An 18,614-nucleotide genomic window follows, 5' to 3' on the forward strand; every position below is an offset into this window, starting at 1 on the left:
CATGTTTCACTTTGTTAATATGAAGAAAATGAAATCAGTGACCATGTCCTGGTGGCCAACAGGGTGACTGTGAGCCAGTAGTGTGCCCTGGTGGCCAATGGGACCCTGGGGTGCACTGCAGTGTGTGACCAGCAGGGCAAGGGAGATTCTCCGCCTCCTCTACACTGAGGAGCCTACAGCAGGAGCACTGGGCCTAGTGCTGGACTCCCCAGTTCAGGGCAGACTGGGAACTGCTGGGAGAGCCCCGTGGGGGGTGCAGAGCTGGTGGGGATAGGCTGAGAACCTCAGGGCTGTTCACAGGGGGGAGAGAGGGCCGAGAGGGGATCAGATCGATGCCTGGCAACATCTGAAGGGTGGGGGTCAGGAGCACGGGGCCAGGCTCTTTGCAGGACAAAGGGGTACGAAGCAAACGGGAACTAGGGAAATTCCACCTGAACAGAAGGAGAAACTTCCCTGAGGGAACCCTGGCACACACTGCCCAGAGAGGTCGGGAAGGCTCCTCTGGAGAGACCCAAACCCACCTGGATGCTTTCCCCTGCCACCTGCTGAAGGGGTTTGGGCTGGGGGGCGTTCAGAGGGCCCTTCAACCCCTCTGGCTCTGCGACTGTCAGTCCCTTCCCTGTGGTTCTCACAGCGGTGGTGCTGACCAAAGTCACGTTCTCTGTTCCCGTGGTGAAGCGCGTTTTTAAGGACTAAAGCTGCAGGACCCCACTCCCCCCGCAGACAGCCGCAGTACCACACTCGGGCGTTTCCACGTGGTTTTATTGCGCTCCGGGCCCCTTCGAGAGCGCAGCTCGGCCCCGCGGCAGCCCCGAGCCCTCCGCCCTCAGCTCTCGGGGCCGGCCGAGGCCTGCCGGGCGCGGCGGTTCTGCAGCAGGCGGTAGGCCCGGACGCCGCACAGGTACCCGCCGTACACCGTCAGCAGCATCATGGAACCGGAGAAGGCTTTGTAGCCGAAATCAGCCAGCTGCTTGCCGGACACCATGGCCGCTCCTGCAACACAACGTGGGGCTCAGACCCCGGCAGCATTCCTTCCGCCCGCCCCGTCCCGCTCCTTACCGCCGCTCGCAGACTCCGCTTCCGCCGCCGCGCCTGCCTCAGGGCCGCGCTTCCGCCCGACGTCCCGCCTCCCCGCGTCACGTGAGAGGGTGACGTCAAGTCGCACTGCCTGCTGGGAGATGCAGTCCGCCGAGGGGGGCGGCACCACAGTGCCCCCTCGCGGGGCCGCTCCTTCACTTCCACGGAGCCCCAGGCGCTCAGCTCCCCCGGCTGCATCCCCAGGGCCTGCCCTGCTCTGCACGGCGGCTCCCCGCGCCTCTCCTGACCTTTCTCAGCACCTTGAAGTACCTCTGCTCACTAAGAGCGGCCCTGTGCGAGGCTGAGGCCCAGCGGCCTGGAGGAGACGGCTTTCAGCTTAGGGAGTCCTCACTGAGGGAGGCACCGGGCCTCTCCCCCTCCCTGAGGGCTCCCAACCTGAGGAGCTTCTCCGGGAGGACGCTGAGTTGTCCCCCGTCCCAAGCCCTGCCTGCTCCTCAGGCTGCAGCACAGCAGCCCAGAGCTGCAGAGCCCTGAGCCATGCAGGAGCTGCAGCGCACGGATGTGCTGAGGCTGCAGAACATAACCCCAAATGGCAAAGGGAAGCCTTTTTATAGCTCGTGAACTCCAACACTGGTGCGAGGCGTGGGCTGCTGGAAAGCGGGGGACATGGAGCACCCCCAGGTGAGAGCTGGGGCCTTCAGGGCCTGCGGGAATGGACAGTGGTGGAGAAACGCCCACTTGGAGTGATGCACCTCCACAGCAGATGGGTTAACAGCTGAATTCCAGTCCAGAACAAAGATCTGCATCCTGCTGCAGGTGCTGGCAACAGTGAGCTGAGGTGAGAAGCTGCAGTGTTTCAAGGGAGGAGAGCTCAGCCACACTGCATGAGCCTCAAGTGGGATTCCTGAAGCTCAAGACAAAGGGGAGCAGACATTGTGCCAGCCCTGCAAGAAGACACTGGACTTCCTTTATCCTCCTTCCAACCTTGCTAAAAAAGTTCCTCATCAGAGAAAGCCAGAGCTGGCTACTTTGTGTGCTTTTCAGCTCAGTTGAATTTAAAGGTCGTAGGGTGCCACCAAGAACGCGTGTCTAATAAAAGGCACAGAAACAACTGCAGTGCCAGCAGATTAAATTCCCCTAGCAAGAGGGTGAGCGGAGAGCTGACGGGCCTGGAAAGGTCACTCAGTGTGAGATGCATTTCAAAGTAAGACGGTGAGGAGGCAGGGAAGAGAAGTTGGGGAGAGATGAATAAAACAGCACAGTGTGTCCCAAGGAACTGAGACAGCAGAGAAGGGGAGGGCTGGGGGACAGGCAGCACGGCGGGATCCTGACCTGGCTCCTGCAGGGCCCAGGTAGAATCAGGATTCTGTACCCAGCTCAGCAATGCAATCTCAACACTCTGCAGCCCTCAGCTAAGACTTAATGCTGGAACTGCTGCTGAAAAAAATGAAGTGGGATGCTGTGCTGTGTTCTCACCCAGCACTGCCCTGCAGGTGTGTTCTTACTTCTGGAACAGCACACAAAGCTGCAGCCCCAGGAGGGAACTGACAGTGCCCTCCTCTTGCACTGTTAGCAAGAGCAGCAGGCACCAACCCAAAGACAACCATGCACCAGAACCACAGAGTCAACAGCCTCCTCTTCCCTCTCCAAATTTATTATGATTTTACACATTCATGAAGTACACTGCCAGTCAGAGAGCCTGCAGCACTGGGACCTGGCCTGAGGGCATTCAGCAAGACCTGCAGCAGCTCCAGCCTGCCCCACATGGGAACAGCGAGCCACTGGACACAGCGCCCTGAGCAACAGCAGCAGCAAGCCAGCGTCAGTGTCTGAGGGGCACGTGGCAGCCAGCTGGACAAGGGGTAAGTTTCAAAGGCACAGCACAAAGGGTGAGACCTCTGTCCCCTGCTGTGCTGCTGGAGGGCTCTCTGTACCTGTTATGGATCATGTCCCTTGCTGCCCCTTGTGCTGCTGGTGGGCAGTCTCACAAGAGCAGGGAAAGCATGGAAAGCTGCTTTCTCAGCTCTTGTAAATCCACACAGAGAAGCAAAGGCCAGCCTAAGGCACGAAGTGGAATAAGCCAGAGAGAAGGCAAAAAGCTGCTGTGGATCATTCCTCTAAGAGCAACGGCCCAACTGCTTTATCAGGTACACTGCCAAGGGCTATGCAGCCTGCCAGCTGCTCAGAAAGACTTTGGGGCAGTTGGTCCCTGCATTGCCAAAGCCAGCCAGAGAACAAACCGATACGAGGGAGGAGAGCTGGCCAGGGACAGCCAGCAGGCACAGAATTAGTACAGGCAGATCAGTGACAAAAGGGGTCAGAGGCCAGGGTCGGCTGTGAGAACAAAAAGTGAAATCAGTGAGCTCCAAGGGCTGTTTCTGGAACTGCCCTCACACAAGCAAAGTGCCGGCTGTGCTGTGCAGCAGAAGCAGCCGGTGGTGGCTGAGGAAGCTGCACATAGCAGGGGACAGAGAGCTATTTTCTGTGCTGGTGCTTCTTAGAAGAGTGACAATCAGCTCCTTTGAAAGTCCTCGGGAGCTTCAGTCGCTGATGGAGCTTGGCAGGGAACTGTGTCCCCTCTGCAAGGCAGTTAAGACAAAAGCAACAGCAGCAAGCAGGGACGAGCTGGTGTCATGCCAAGAGGCCCCACGGGGCTAATAGCAAAGCTTGACCTGCCAGGCAGTGCCTCCTGTATAGCCTGGATCAATCACAACAACCTAGCAGAGTCTCTCTGAGAACTGAATCCACCAAAGCAAAAGAAAGGGAAAGGAGGAAGATGCTCAGCCCTGCTCAGGGCAGGACTTAGGCAGCAGCAGAAGCTAAATGCACCCTTCAGAGAAAGAGGGAGATCAGGAGGTACCTCCGTGCAGATGCCAGGCTCAGACTGGCAGTCTCCATAGCTGAGAAGGGGAACCTCTGCCCTTGCAGTGCTCTTCAAAGGCTCCCAGAAGTCTGGACTCCTCACAAAGCTGTAGCAGCAGCAAGGTGGTGTAGGTGGGAGCTCACCCCTCTTCTTAGCAGGACCCGTGGTTTTGCAGGCAGAGCCCATTTACATGTGCTCAGGGTGGTTCTGGAGACACTTGATGACATCAGAAACTGGTTTGCCCTCATAGCAGATCTGATAGACAGCTGTGAAGAGTGGGAACCTACGGGCAGACCAACGCAATCACTCAGAGCAGAGTCAAAGCACCTGGTGCACTGGGCAGCAGCAGGTGGGACTGCAGCTCATTGGGTGCAGGCAGTGAGGGAGATGGGGGGGAGTCCCACCTGCAGCCCAGCCTCAAAAGAGCAAACAAGGGAGATGAGATCACTCACTTATCCACCATGTTTTTGGTTTTAAGGATGTGATTCAGCTCAGCAGACGTCTGGGGACCCTGCAGCTTCTGCCCATTCAACATCTCCTTCTCCAGCTGCTCAATAGACTAGAACAACCCAAGAGAGAGGGAGCTGGACACTGCCATGCCATCCACTACCCCACGTTCATTCCCTGGAGCCTGGCTGTAGCACTGGGCAAGTGTAGGCCGATACCCTGGTGCTAACTGGCCCCACGCTGTTGCAGGTTTAAGGCTCCCCTCGCTGCTGCTCCCTGCTCTGCTCACCTTCCCAGTCTTGGCAAAAGCCTCGGCCACTTTACGGTTGCGACCACCATAGCAGGTGGTGATGAGATCAGCAACCCCACAGCTCTCCAGGAAGGTGGAAGGGGTGACGGGGCCCTTGCAGAAGATCTTGGCAAAGCTAATCATCTCCATCAGCCCCAGACGGATAACGGCAGCCTTTGTATTGTCTCCAAAGCCAAGACCATCGCAGAAACCAGCCCCTACAGCCACAATATTCTGGAAAACAACAGCACAGAGCAATGTGTTCCCAGCAAAGCCCAGGGCACTGCTCTATCCATAGGTGCCAGTCTGATCCCACCAACAGACTGCTGCCTGCCCCTGCCTGTCTGGTCACCACCATCCCTCCAAGCAGCTGAGCAGGACATGCACAGAGCTCCCCAAGAAGCCTGACCTTCTGCTCAGCTGTCTCTGCAAGCTGGAGTGCAATATCCAGAGATCACTCAGTGCTCCCTGCAGAGCTCAAGCCCTGCAAAGCACAGTGAGCAGCTCACCCACCTTCAGAGCACCACAGATCTCTACAGTGTCAGCTTCCTGCACCACTGTGACCCGAAAGTTCGGTGTCTGCATCAGCTCCTTCAGGATCTGCCCATACTGTGCATTCTTACAGCCTAATGAGATGATGAGAGAGAAGGGACAAGATGATGGAGCAGACCCTAAAGGAGAACTGCATTCCAACCCACCCACGTGGTCCTGCTGCATTCAGCACAGCGAGAGGAATCCGTTGCCCAAATGATGGACATGGCTAAACATTTGCAGGCCCACAGAGTGCCAAGCACACATTGCCTGGCAGATAATCAAGGTTCAAACTTGGAATTCCCAGAAGACAGGGATGATCCCTACCACAGAACTGGCATGTCCACTTTTAAAGGCATCTTCAGAGATTGCAAAATTTGGGTTTGGAGACTGCTGTTCTCCCTGCAGTGCCCTGCACTGGAGTGTTTCTGTGTGCTCATGGTGACAGCACGCTCTGCTTACGCCTCTCCAGCCTCCTGCATGGCTTGTTTGCTTTTGCTCTAAATACAGACACTTCTAACCCAGAGAACAGTTCTGTTGGTTTGGGCCGCTGTGTATGATTCACAGTGTGGAGGATGGCAGGAGCTGCCACCAGGTGAACTGTGAAGCAGCCCGGGCATCAGCACCACGAGTTCAGGTGAGTGTCCTTTGAAGCCCAATTAAATGAAAGTAAGTGAACTGTTTCCTAAAGGGTCTCCCCCATGCCCACCCCATTCATTTGAGCCAGGCTGACTGCCAGATGTTCATATTGATGGCAGGAGCTTCCAGATGTTGGCTCCTTACCGATGGTTGTTTCGCAGAACTTCTCTTCTGCCACTTCACTGGCAATGTTGGCCCCCATGAGGACACTCATCTCAATTCCCAGTTTCTCGTGGATGATGTCTGAGATCAACCTCAGCCCATCTGGTCCTTCATCCACCCCCTGAGAGACAACCAGGAGCAGAGATGAGCTCATGGCCTGGGAGTCCTGGCCCCATTCACCCCAATCCTGCCACTGCTGTGCCATGATGCTGCCATCCCAGCAGCCCCCCATGCTCAGCTGCACCCCACTCCTCAGCACGTGGGATCTCCCCTGGGCCCTCACCCATTCCTGCCCCATAACACCTCTAAATTCCTGCAAGGTGCTGTCCATACTCCCCCATACACCGCTCTAAACCCAAACCCTGTTCATCATAGGGGAGTTGGTCTGGATGACCATTAAAGGTCCCTCCCAACTCAAAAAATCCTATGATGTTAAGATCCTGTGACTCCAATTTCTCCCCAAACACCCCTCCAGTCCATGGCCCTGCTCACACCTTGATGAGCGACATCCCGATAGCACCTTTCTTCACGTGAGCCTTGATCTGGTCGCAGACTTTGCCGATGAACTGATGGGGCACCACGAACAGGAGGATGTCAGCCCCGGAGCAGGCTTTCACCAGGTCGGGCTCTGCCACCTGCACAGCACAGCTGCCATCAGGAGCTTCTCCCCAGCGCTTTGTAGAGGGGAGGGCTGCCCTGACCCACAGTAAGAGGAGTAGGGGGTCTTGGGGAGAAACTGCCTCACACTCTCCTTCTAGAGGGACTGGAGAACCGCAGAGCGAAAGGCTCAGCCTGGCTCCCTGTGCATCATCTTGGAGGCAGCAACACGTGGCCTTGAGAGCAGCCCGTGAGATGCCAGAGTGCATGGTGGGCAGAGATGCAAAGGTGGGCAGCGAGAACAGGCAGGGCAGCAGCTCATCCCAAAACATGCCACGAGCTCACCGGGAACGCAGGAGCCCCCGCGCAGCCCTTCCTTCACGCTGCTCGCACGTGGGGCTGTGGCAGCACAGCAGCTTTTTATTACCTGTCACCAGGGTGATAATGCACGGCCCTCGTGCTCAGTGGGCCACCAGCAGGCACTCACCACGTTGGGGGGCAGTTTGTGCCCCGGCAGGTACTTGACGTTCTCATGCTCCGTGTTGATGATCTCGGTGAGCCGCCGGCCGCCCACCTCCTCCTCCAGCACCCACATGTTCACCGTGTTCTCGAAGGTGCCCAGCCGTGCCGCATTGCTGCCCACGATCTTGGCGATGGCCGAGCCCCTGCGCAGGGGGGAACGGAGCTGTGGGCGGGGGGCACCAGGGCTGCCGGCCCCGGGGGGACCCCAGGGCACCGGGAATCACGCAGTGCCCCGGGAGGGCACCTGGGATGGGGGGATGTGGCGGGCGCTCACCAATTGCCGGAGCCCACGATGCACACCTTCTTGCCACCCATGGCTCAGGGACGCGGAGCGCTGCGCAGCACGGAGCCCAAGGGCGCTATTTGAAGGCTGTGCCCGGTGGGGCCGGCCCGGCCCGCCCCCCGCCCGCCCCGATCCGCCCCGCCGAACCGGGCACCGGTCCGGCCACGGTGCTCAGTGCCCCGGAGCAGAAGGAGCGGCTCAGGTCGCTCGCTGCCCCTCTTTCCCTCCCCATTTTCTGCAGAAAAGCCATTTTTTTCCTCCCGATAAACGCCTTCCCTCCCTGCCCCCCCACCCCCCCGCTAGGAAACATGAACCGTCTGACTGCAGACCCAGAACGCAATCCCAGCCTTAACCCCAGCGGGAAGCAGCAGCGCTGACTGCTTGACCTTAGGAGCTGCCCTTGCTTCTGCGTTCAGGATCTCACGAGCGTTCTCAAGCTTCGTGCAAAGCATTACCTAAGGGCAAAGCCCCTCCTGCATGGCTTTTAACCCAACTAGGTAACCTTTTTCCTCCCAGTTTTGCCGTGTGGACACGAGGCTGGCCAGCATTCAGCAGCAGCTTTTAGCCACTGGATTTCCCTTTTGCTCCAAATCCTTTGCTCTTTTACCACAAAAGCACCCTGCAAAGGCTCAGTGGACTCTATCAGCCACAGATCCTTTCAAGAAAGGCACTGTGCAAAAGGCTAAAATGGGAAGAACATTTTCTCTGCAGCTCCTTAAACCAGCTGGCTTTGTTTAAAAAGTGAAATGAATCCTCTCCCTTCCCAGGCAAATACACGAGTTGTCATCCACCAAGGCAGCTGCTGAGAGAAAGTGTACTGTCAGCACTGAAGGAGGACAGCTTCCTTCACAGGCTTTTATTAAAACTGGGTGACATCTACAAGGATACAGTACAAAAAAAAAGTTTGGTCCATGGAAAAAAAAACAAAAAACAACCAACGTAATAGTTAAGAAAAGCAGTTATTCTGCAACAGCTATGTTTGCCTACGCAGTGTTCAGCATCCTTCATGTGCAACTACCCTGAGGAGTCAGTGGGCTGCTTTGTCAGCACCAAGACCTTCACCCCAGTACCACAGAGGAGCAGTTTCAAAAGGGGGCAAAGGAGAAGGGGAGGGTCTATTACTCACAGACATGTGGGAACACAGACACGAGTAGGGCTCCCAAAATCATAGCAACCTTCCCAACCACAGCCCAGCCGGGTGCAGGGATGAGGGGGGGTTGTCAGCAATGTGGTTTTGCAGCTGTTCCAAGAGAACGTGACCAACTTTGCATTACAGTCCATTTGCATTGCAGTTCCAAGCAGAAATACTGAGATCTAGGCTGAGAGAGGTTCTTCTCTTACACCTGACCACTGGTTCACTAGTAAATAATCCCATGAAGAGGCATAAGGGCTGCTACTCCCATGGTAAAGAAAGTCTACTTGGTACATTCCTGATCCATAACTTGACTAAAGAACACAGGAGCTTCAGCATAGAAACATCAGCTAACTCATATATGCTTGGGGCTACCTCCACTCCCAAGGCATGGATCCACACTCCCAGATCCACAGGAAGGAGCCTCTGGTCCCCACAGCAAATGACACATGGCAACTGTCCCAAAGGAATGAGCATACAATACCCTGCACAATTGCACTGGGCAGCTGCTGCATTCCCTCCCCACTACAGGGAAAGCGAGCAGCCAGCTGGCTTGCTGGAACCATAAGCTGAGTCTTTTTCTCAGCTCTCCAGCACTTCCACATCTCTGCAGTAAGACAATGCTTCATCTCCCCTGTGATTCCCAGCTCAAAGCAGTCTGTCATAAACGCAAAGGGAGCAGGACAGGGAAAAGGGGACAAGGGAAGAAACAATTCTCTATACAGTCCAGTAACTTCCTCAAGGAGGAGAGTGACCTGTGAGGCAGCCCAGTGCAGCAGCCCCCTCCCAGCGAGGGAGGGGAGGGCTGGAGGTATGTCAGCATCCTGCCCACTCCATCTCCTGGTACCTTGCTACTAACAGAGGCAGAGACCAGACTAGCCACAGAACTCCACCCTTTGAGCCGATCCTGGCTTCCCAGAGTCAGTTCTCACGTGTGCCACAACTAGATGCTAGTTGAAGAGGAACGGGAAGAGGAAGAGTTTCTGAACTCCAAGTCAGCATTCATACTGGCTACTGGGGACACTACAGGCAGCACGGAGTCAAGGGGAGGCTCTTGGAAGCCTTGGGACTGACAAGGCAACAGTCAGGAAGAAAACCAGGTAGAAGTGTGTACTTGTTGGGGCCTGTCTGCTTGCCACACCCCAGAAGACCCCAGCTGTCCTAGAGCTGCCCCAGCAGGGACAATGCCAGGATGGATGACGGTGCAGGCCTTGGCACCACAGCGTGGTTACATGAGCCTTAACTGCGTGCTCTGCAGCACCCTGTCTCCACAAGCAGCTCTGACGCCTTCTGGTTGGGGAGGAGATGAGGGCCTATGTGTTGCGGATTCCCAGGGCCTGCTCCAGCTCCTGCCGTCTTTGCTGGACCTGGAAGAGAAGAGTTGCAGCATTAACACAGACAGCAGCTCAGTGTTCAAGTACTACAGCGCCCATCTGGATGGGGCTGAACACAAACTGGGATCACAATGCACCCGCAGTGTCTGAAAGCAAAGCTTAACGCTGCCCCTTTTCACCAGGGCATCAGCCCCAAGAAGCAACAGGTACACTGAGGCACTGGGTCTGGAAGGGAACCCTGCCTGGGGACACTCACCTTGGAGTAGAAGTATCTGCACACAGCTTCCTGAGCCCATGGCTGGAAGTAGAACTCGGCTCTACGCTCCTCTTCAGGATTCCCAACAACATCAGTCATCGTCTGGAAAGCACAAAGGACAAAGCAGTTCAGGGAGTACGAAAGCTCTGTGCTGAACAAAACTGCACCCCCTTTGCCTCAAAGAAACTTCAGTTCAGTCAGGTCAGGTCCTTATGTTTGATTTCAGTTCAAGTCTTGCTTTCTGAGCAGGAAATTGCCTTTCTCTCTCTGTGGGAGCTAGCTATAATGAGGGAAGCATGTGACTGGATCCACCTTCCACACAAGAAAAGCTTTTACCTTCAAGTCCCGGCACTGGGACTGGAGCCAGTCATTGATGAAGCCCTGAGGATCTCGGGCAAAGCTCAGCATGAACTCACGCTGGGTCTTCAGCTGGTTAATTGTCTCTATTGTTTCATGGATCTGAAGGAGAGAAGCACAGCATCGGGACTGCTGAATAGGGAAAAATATCAGAGAAACATAAAGAGATCCAACACGTGAAGGTGAATTCTTATACTCTCTGGCTAACTTATCAGATAGGACTCACAGCTCCCAACTTCCTGCTCTAAAGGCTACCGGTTTTTCCACTGACCATTTGCTTTAAAACTCTACTTCCAGGTAAAGCCACCTATCTAACCATTGTTCCCAAATGCCCAACAGAGCAAAGCTGAACCGTCACATTCAGAGCTCATCTTGTTCCACAGACACACTCCTATCTAGCAATGAGGACGGCAGACCTGAAGGAGCTCTTCCTACCTTGTTATCCAGAGCAGCAATTTCCTGCTGACTGGCAGTTGATAGCAGGAATGAATTCATCTGAGTCTTCAAGGTGTCATCCACCTCCACGTCAATGTCATAGCAGGCTGTTTTCTTCTGGTCATTAGGATCAACACTGGGGGCATCCACAAGAAAGGAACCAGAAAGAGTGAGTAGTTCAAGAAGTCATCACATCAAATCATGACTCTAGGGTGAGGCAGTGTAAAGAACTGTCAGCAGGGATAAGCCAAGCCAGCGTTAGCTTCAGCTCTAACACCAAACAGCAAAGCTTTATTGATGTCTTTGTTGCACATGGACCAAATGATTGTTCCAAGCAAATTTCTACCCACACACTTGTAATGCAAGGGCAGTATGAGTTCCTTGTGAAAGAGGAGATACACTAAGTGTCAGAGGTGCCCATTCCTGTGTAAAGAAATAATGGCAGGCAATGCAGGGAAACTACTACTGAAAAATCAGAGCACATCACATCATCTTCCTGTGCCAGCCTCATCCATCCTTTCCTCTCTTCTTTCTAGAAACACAAAGCCAAGTAAAGCAGCCTCACCTGATCACGTGATTAATGATGATCGGTTCTGGGGGCATAAGCAGTGCATGAAGCCTTTGTGGAATTTCAGAGAACTTCATCCGCTGGGATTCAAATATCTGTGACAGAAACACAGGGCTAAGGGAAGGAACAGGAGCTGTGCCAGAGACGGCTGCCTGCTGACCAGGAAAAGCTGAAGCAGTTGCTCATTCCCACCACAAATCCTGTTACCTGCTGGAGGTATTTGTCACAAATGACGTACTCCCGCTCATGGGGGTCCTGGAGTTTGTGGGTCTTGATATATTGCCACAAAGCCTGGATGATCACTGGGCGAGTCTGAGTGTGGATCCCAAGGAGACGAGCCAAGCGGGGATCCAGTTTGAACTGGGGAGGCTGAAAGAAAAAGCACAGAGAGGTGAGATGGGATGATGGCCACAGACACAGCCAAGCAAATGCTACGTATGCCCAGCACTGCTATCCAACATCTCACCTGGTAATCGAGCATCAGAAGGACAGTGCAGCGCACGTTGACATCTCCTGGCCTCTTCACCTGGAAGCCATCTGTCTCCTGAGTTGTAGCAGTTCTGTGCCACTGGAATACATGCAACAGGACTGGGATTTAGCTGTACCCACACACTCGGTTTCTTTTGCTCCTGCTGCTTGCCACCCAACCTCACCCACGACAGAAGATTCATCTCATTCCCATTTATAGTTTGAAACAAGAGTTAATGCATTTATCCAGAGCCCTGGCAAGTCAGGGGAAAAGCTAAGTTAAGAATTCAAGAGAATTCAGCCCTGGCTCCCAGCCACTTGTTAAAGCCTTAAATACCCCACTTCACAAGTTACTAATTACATACAAATTTAGTCTGCTGGAACAGCAACCCATCTGTAGAGATAATACAGCAAAAAGAAGCAAGCTCACCTCTACCAGGTGATTGTCAGGGCCATAGAGGTCTTTATCAAGTTCAATGACCAGAGATTTAAAGAAGGATGAGAACTTTCTTTTCTGTTTGGTGGCATCATATTTGGACAAAGCAGACTGCAAGCAACACAGGAAGGAAGAGAGTCAGGAGAGCAAGTTCCAGGACTCAAGCACAGGCAAGGTGCACGACAGTGTTCCTTTAAGTTGTGAACACTTACATTCATCAATACATGCTCGAAAATCAAGTTCCAAGTCAAAAATGGTGAAAGACTGGAGATAAAAGATGAGCTTGGAGGAATTAACTTACTCAGCAATTACATAAAATGCAAGTGCCCTGGTTCTAAGAGCCAGGGTACACAAGTGCCACTGATCGGCTCTCACCATTAATTCTTATAGCTATAAGAACTTTGTATAACTCATGTTCTGCCATGGGGATACCCATCGGTCTCCGAGTTGGGCTCTCGGTCTCGTCACCATCAGACTCCTTGGAAAACAGAGATGAAGGAGGATATCAAGCCCTTAGCTACACTCCCAGACACTAAGAAACTGGTTCAATTGCCAATTCTAGACCCATAAAATCAACTCTGTGGTTGGGTGTCTCACACTCACATCTTCTAGCAGCCGTCCTTCTACTCGAAGCTCCCAGGAGGCCACAGTTCCTTCACCATCCTCTGCATCCGACTTGGCTGGATTGAAGGTATTGGAGATAAAAATGCGTAGCTTTCGCTTTTGCTACAAGAAAAAGCATCAGCTCAGTATTCATTCTGAAGCAAAGGGGTGAGAATCTTGCTTCTGTTTTGTTAAAACAAAGCTTAATATTCTTCTTTTCCTCATATATCCACTCTCTCAGGACAAACAGCACAGAGAGAGGCAGACTTGGTTCTGACCCCCCACTGAAGTCCTGAGCATTACGATTCTTCATATGCTTACAGGGATATGACACAATCTTCAGAGCCCTCCTACTCTCCTGATTACAGTAAGTCTCTAAACATCCCTCGCCTACCTTAATGGGTCGTTTCAAAGCCTCCTGGATATCCAAGCGTTTCCTCATGATCGTCTGGTCCAATTTCCTTTCAAAGGCCAGCAGGTCCATATAAGCTTGAGACTCAGGCACAAGTTCACGAATCTACAGCAGAGCACAAGCCAATCAAGAATGCAAATCACTGTCGATTCCCCCACATCTCTGTATCAGCAGAGGCTGTCAACTGCACACGCCACTCACCCTCTGAGGTAGAATTTTGTCTGCCATCTTCTTCTTTTTAGCACTGGAAAGGAAGCAGCGCATTAAAATGGCAACCACTGTGCTAATTAACAATGGACATTCACAAAAGGAGCGAGATGAGGTTTGTCTGGTTTAGGATCACAACGTCAGCAGTGCTCTCAGCCCTGCAGCAGCTGATCACCTCAATACATCCCCAAGGAAAGCACTGAAAGCAGGGCCGCATCACTGGAAAGGAAGCACTGACAGAGCAACCCAAGGGGCTTATGGCTCAATCTGCTTTAGACAGACTTTTCTAGGAGACTCAGGGATGCATTACCAATGTCACCGAGGCATCACATTGTACTGCTAGAAACTAAACGTAAACTTGCTCTTGTCCAGCAGCCGCACATTACTCTTTTATCTGCTGGAAGATCCCCTCTACCAGAGAAGAAGCTGCACAAGAACATCAAAGTCTCTTTCAGCCACCCAACAACAAAAGCAGCAATGAGAGGCCCAGGCCTGTCCCTGCACACAGAAAAGCTTTGTGCTGCTATGACACCAAGTCAATGACTGCCCCTTCAGAGAGGACTTGCAGCTCGCCCTGATTTCAGTGGTGCCTGCCCACACCCCAAATCACAGATCTCATGCCGTGGGGCTTTGTGGGGAGAGAAGCAATGTGTCTGCGTCCACCTGGGGATGTCTGGAGCACCCGCACTGCCCTGGGGATGCACAGAGGATGCCCTGAAGACCCTTTGGACCCAAAGATGCCCTGAGACTCCTCCTTGCCCTCGGGGTGTCCTGAGGAACCCCGTTGCCATAGGAACACCCAAGAATGTGCCCAAGACTCCTCTGCTGTCCCAGGGATGTCCTCAACACCCCTGCTGCTCTGAGGATGCCCAAGAATGTCCTGATCCCTCCACCGCCCTGGAGGAGCATGGGGAAGACCCGAGGGCCCCCACTCTCCCGGGACCCTTCCTATTTCCGGGATGCCCAAGGATATCCTAAGCCCATTACCGGGGATCACAGTTGATACCCACTGCCCTGTTGACACCCACTGCTCTGAGAACCCCCCGCTGCCAAAAGGATGCCCGAGGATACCCCAGGAGTCCTGCTGTCCTGGGGATGTCCTGAGCTCCCATCCCCCCCACTGCCCTGAGGATGGCCAAGGATGTCCAGAGCCCCCCGCTGCCCCGGCGACGCCCTGAGCCCCCCGGCGCCCCCCGCCCTTACTTGTGGTTGCGGTTGGGCACTGCCTGGGGCTGCACCTGCTGCAGCTGCTGCGGCGCGGGCCTCTTGCGGGCCTGGTCCAGGCCGGCCTGCGCCATGCCGGGCCGCACTGCCGGGCTCCCGCCGTACCCGGGCGGCCCCATGGAGGGGCCCTGCGGCGCCAGGCGGCTGCCCGGTAACATCCCGGGGCGCTGCGGGGGGAAGAAGAAAACCGCTCCAGTGCCCACCGGGGGGGGCCGGCCCCGTCCTCGTCCCCGCCGCCCCCACACCCTCCAGCCCCGCCCCGCCCCGCAGCGGCCCGCACGCCCCCGCCGGCCCCTCCCCTGCCTCACCGGGTAGGCGGCCCCCGGCAGCGGCGAGCGGTATAGGCCCTGTCCCGGGGCCGGGCCCATGCGCACCGGCCCGCCTGGCGTGCCCGGTCCCAGCGCTCCGGCCCCGGCAGCGGCCCCGCCGCCGCCACCGCTGGGAGTCACCGACTGGAAGCCCGCCCGCGCCGCCATCTTCTCCAGCACAAAGAGGAGCGGGCCGGAACCGGAGCTCTGACATAGAGAGCGCGCGGACACCGCCGTAGAGCGGCACCGTCTGCAGAGAGCGCCCTCTGCCGGCGGGAGGAGCTGCCGGTGGTGCGAAGCGGGGGGTGGGGGCAGTAGGGACTGGAGAGGGGGGAAGGGACGGGGTCCCGGGGGGTGCGGGGGTCTTGGGGAGGAGTATGGGAGCGTGAAGGGACCTGGGGGGGCTCAAGGATTACTACTGTGGGGGAATAGAGTCCTGGGGAGGAGTGCACGGGGGTATAGCAAGGTCCTGGGGGGGGAGGGGTGTAGGCTGTAGGGAGGGCAGTGGAGGGGGGGGGCAGAGGATTTGGAGAGGGCTGTGGGAGAGTGTTGGGTTTGGGGGTTTCAGAGACCATGGAGGAGATGGGGTGTTTGTGGGGGGGGATGCAGGAGGTGTGGGAAGGGGCAGTGTCCTGAGGAGGTGTGTGGAGTGTGGGGAGGTGTATGGGGGTGCAGGGTCCTGGGGGCAGTGCTCATGGCATTGAGCCTCGATGCTGTGGCTGAGTGGGGGTGTGGGTGCCCTGGGTGCCCCATTCTCACAGGTGCTCTGTGCCCCTGTCTGGGACTGCTCTGCTCAGGGCTGGGGATGCTTGGAGGAGGATTCCTCCCTCCCTCAGCAGCTGCTGCAGGAGGCACAGCGCTGAATTAAAGGCCGCTTTTTGCAAGTATTAGCATTACTTTCCCTATCCCCAGGGCACTCATCCTCGTGGTTGTTCGTAGAGCAGAGGGACCTGCATCCAGCCTGCATTAATCCATGAACAAAAACCAAGAGAGCAGTCACACCGCAAGTATTAATTAAGCAATTAGTGATGATCATGGGCCATTTAGGAGGCTGTCCTGTACAGTGCGTGGCATTGTTGACTGAGAAGCGGGGAGATGTTGGCACCTTTTCCACCAAACTCGGTGTTTCCTGACCTCGGTGGAAAACACGATGCTGTGAGAACAGCCATTAGCTGTTGTCTCAGCATCCGCTGTCCGTGCAGTTATAATGTAATGCCACCTCTGACAGCCTTGGCGCCTGGCTGCCTGATGAAATATTCATGGTGAGGAGAAGCAGTGGAACTTATCTGCTCCGTATTGTTCAGATGCAGCAACTTCAAGTGAGGCTTAAAGCCCGGCAGGAGCCTTTGGGCAGGCTGGGAAGTGGCTGGGAGGGACACAGAGAAGGGGAGAAAGGAAGGGCTGAGCTGAGAGATGGACTCTCTCCAAGCAGCAGTTCCCTATCTGCTTGGAATTGGGGAGCCCAGCACCGAGCCCAGTGCTCCAGTTGTGGCCTCCCCAGGGCAGAGCAGAGGGGAGGTGCACCTCCCTCCCTCACGCCGCTGGCCAGGATCTGTGCAGTGCACCCCAGGGAATCATTGGCCTTCTTGGCCACCAGGGCACACTCCTGGCTCATGGTTACCCCGTTGGCCACCAGGAGACCCATGCCCTTTTCTGCAGAGCTCCTTTCTGGCAGCTCAGTCCCTGTCCACTCATCCAACCCACATTTAGGAGCTGTGGGGTCCTAAGAGATCCTACAGTACGTGAGCTGAGCGTGGTGTTGCCCCAGCTCCCTCTCTCCAGGGATGTTCTGTTGCCAGTTCTCCTTGTCCCCTGTCATTAGCTGCGTTTCATAAGAAGCAGGGGGGGGAAATAACCCCAGTGTCTCCTTACACTTGTCCTTTCTCCTTCCCTCTGCCTGAGGGTTTGCTTGGTTCACTGCTCAGTGAAATGCTACCCGTGCACCTTCGTTTCCTGCACCTGCTGGCATGAGGCAGCTCTGCTGAAACCTTCCCCAGCCTGCGTGGCTCTGGCTCCAGGCAGCCGAGCAGCATCCAGGGCTGTGTAATTATAGCCCAGTGCCTGTTTCTGCTGGCAGCGTTAGCAGAGAGCAAGTGGTAACCAGGAGTTATTGCTGTGGAGGAGAGGAGGTGATGCTATCTGTGCCGCCGCTATCTGCATGGTGCGTGATTAATCCTCGCTCTGTAGGGTTTCAGCAGCCACACAATCAGCGGTGTGCAAGCAGGTGCTTCCCAGCAACCTCAGGCTGAGGCGTGCAGCACCTTGTCCTCGCGTGCATTGTCAGTGATGCTTCCTGGGGAGTGTAATTAACTCCTTGTCTTGTGCGCAGTGTGCACCAACAGCCTTGGATGCACACTCTGCATGCATCACACACCTTGCAGCCCACCAGCTGTTTGCAGCCCATCCCTGTAATCCTGAGCAATGCTCGGATCCTCGTTCCTGCTCTGGTGGTGCATGGACGGTGTGCACATTGGAGCCTGGAGTCAGAAAATGTGCAACTTGTTCACTGCTCATGTTGGGTCCTGTCTGGCTTCTGGCCGTGCACCCATCCCTCACCTCTTGCTGGCTCCAGGGATGGCAATTGCTCTGGCTGTGCTGCTTTTGTGGCTCCTGCACCCCTCTGCGAGGCTCTTCCAGGCTGTGGCTCACAAAGTTCTTCCAGCAGCAGCAAAGACCTCAGGCAGAGGCTGAGGATGCAGTGTGAGGTTGTGGTGGGTGGAAGCCAGCACGCTGTTGGGCAGCTGGGGAAGAGGCAGAGGGGCCAGGGCTGCTGCCTGCCCCTGCAGCAGGGGCTGCTGAGTGCCACTGCAGAGGTAGCAAGCATAGTGAGCTGCTCTGGCTTCACAGTGTCTGGCTGCAATTAATTTAGGTTCATTAACTCCCTTCTGGGCTTAGCTATATCATCCTGTTCCTATTCAAAGCCCACCCTGTGGCCTTTGCAGCACCAGCTCTGGCAGAGGAGGACTGGAATAGCAGCAAGTCTCTTCTAGTTCGAATGCACACCACCCATCTGCTATTTCCAGGAGCAAGTTTGGCATTTCAGCATTCCCTGCCCACTGCCCATTCGCTATTATTCAATCTCCATGGGGTCCCTAGGGCTTTTTCGGATGCCCAGTGCTGGATCTGGCACGCTACTTTTGTTCTTTGCAGCTAGAAATCTTAAGGACAGAAACTGGTTACAGATGGCTTGTACTACAGCTGCTACTAACTTGGTTAAATTAAAACCAGGCAGAATTTGAGCCGGTGACTCCTTGCTGCTGACCTCAGGGGTCTGTCCCAAAACAGGAGTGTTGGAAATGTTGCAGATCAGCAGCTGCACAGATGTGAATCCTCTACCCTCTGCTTGGGAGCAGAAGTCGATTCCCATCCTCCAGCCCCAAAGCATCTCTAGGGTGTGCTGATAGTGGAACAGGACCAGGGATGTGGGCCTGGAGCCCACCTGGGTACCGGGGCTCACTGAGGTACCGGAGCATTTCCCGCAGCACAGACAGGCTCGGTGCTCA

At 55.3% G+C, this 18,614-nt stretch overlaps 3 protein-coding genes across 3 annotated transcripts; all 3 read right to left on the minus strand.

Moving 5' to 3' along the window:
- Positions 1 to 744: 744 nt before the first annotated feature.
- On the minus strand, positions 745 to 1,097 carry COX14 (COX14, cytochrome c oxidase assembly factor). The gene is made up of 2 exons (NM_001302157.2): positions 1,060 to 1,097; positions 745 to 993 (listed from the first exon to the last, which is right to left on the minus strand). Exon 2 carries the CDS (start codon positions 983 to 985, stop codon positions 827 to 829), a length of 159 nt encoding a protein of 52 aa, NP_001289086.1. The 5' UTR covers positions 986 to 993; positions 1,060 to 1,097; the 3' UTR covers positions 745 to 826.
- A 1,567-nt stretch (positions 1,098 to 2,664) lies between these two features.
- On the minus strand, positions 2,665 to 7,426 carry GPD1 (glycerol-3-phosphate dehydrogenase 1). The gene is made up of 8 exons (NM_001389632.2): positions 7,363 to 7,426; positions 7,054 to 7,231; positions 6,464 to 6,604; positions 5,952 to 6,090; positions 5,151 to 5,263; positions 4,638 to 4,871; positions 4,354 to 4,460; positions 2,665 to 4,184 (listed from the first exon to the last, which is right to left on the minus strand). The coding sequence occupies exons 1-8, from the start codon at positions 7,401 to 7,403 to the stop codon at positions 4,088 to 4,090; spliced, it is 1,050 nt and encodes a 349-aa protein (NP_001376561.1). The 5' UTR covers positions 7,404 to 7,426; the 3' UTR covers positions 2,665 to 4,087.
- Positions 7,427 to 8,212: 786 nt separating this feature from the next.
- Positions 8,213 to 15,297, minus strand: SMARCD1 (SWI/SNF related, matrix associated, actin dependent regulator of chromatin, subfamily d, member 1). The gene is made up of 13 exons (XM_424488.8): positions 15,112 to 15,297; positions 14,783 to 14,970; positions 13,574 to 13,616; positions 13,355 to 13,477; positions 12,961 to 13,083; positions 12,352 to 12,468; positions 11,920 to 12,021; positions 11,661 to 11,822; positions 11,451 to 11,548; positions 10,886 to 11,021; positions 10,430 to 10,552; positions 10,094 to 10,195; positions 8,213 to 9,870 (listed from the first exon to the last, which is right to left on the minus strand). Exons 1-13 carry the CDS (start codon positions 15,277 to 15,279, stop codon positions 9,817 to 9,819), a joined length of 1,539 nt encoding a protein of 512 aa, XP_424488.3. The 5' UTR covers positions 15,280 to 15,297; the 3' UTR covers positions 8,213 to 9,816.
- Between the last annotated feature and the right edge of the window lie 3,317 nt (positions 15,298 to 18,614).

Source organism: Gallus gallus, chromosome 34, assembly GCF_016699485.2.
Source record: "Gallus gallus isolate bGalGal1 chromosome 34, bGalGal1.mat.broiler.GRCg7b, whole genome shotgun sequence".
NCBI lineage: Eukaryota > Metazoa > Chordata > Aves > Galliformes > Phasianidae > Gallus > Gallus gallus.

What these genes read in the sequence shown, in the direction of transcription:
- COX14 (NM_001302157.2), bottom strand. Translation starts at nt 985, where the DNA reads ATGGTGTCCGGCAAGCAGCTGGCTGATTTCGGCTACAAAGCCTTCTCC.
- SMARCD1 (XM_424488.8), bottom strand. Translation starts at nt 15,279, where the DNA reads ATGGCGGCGCGGGCGGGCTTCCAGTCGGTGACTCCCAGCGGTGGCGGC. An exon ending in GTGCCCAACCGCAACCACAA is followed by an intron (nt 13,617 to 14,782) that starts GTAAGGGCGGGG and finishes CTTCCTTTCCAG; the next exon opens with TGCTAAAAAGAAGAAGATGG. An exon ending in TTCTGATGCTCGATTACCAG is followed by an intron (nt 11,823 to 11,919) that starts GTGAGATGTTGG and finishes TTTTTCTTTCAG; the next exon opens with CCTCCCCAGTTCAAACTGGA.
- GPD1 (NM_001389632.2), bottom strand. Translation starts at nt 7,403, where the DNA reads ATGGGTGGCAAGAAGGTGTGCATCGTGGGCTCCGGCAATTG. An exon ending in ATCGTGGGCTCCGGCAATTG is followed by an intron (nt 7,232 to 7,362) that starts GTGAGCGCCCGC and finishes CCCCCTGCGCAG; the next exon opens with GGGCTCGGCCATCGCCAAGA. An exon ending in TCGGGATGTCGCTCATCAAG is followed by an intron (nt 6,091 to 6,463) that starts GTGTGAGCAGGG and finishes GTTGTCTCTCAG; the next exon opens with GGGGTGGATGAAGGACCAGA.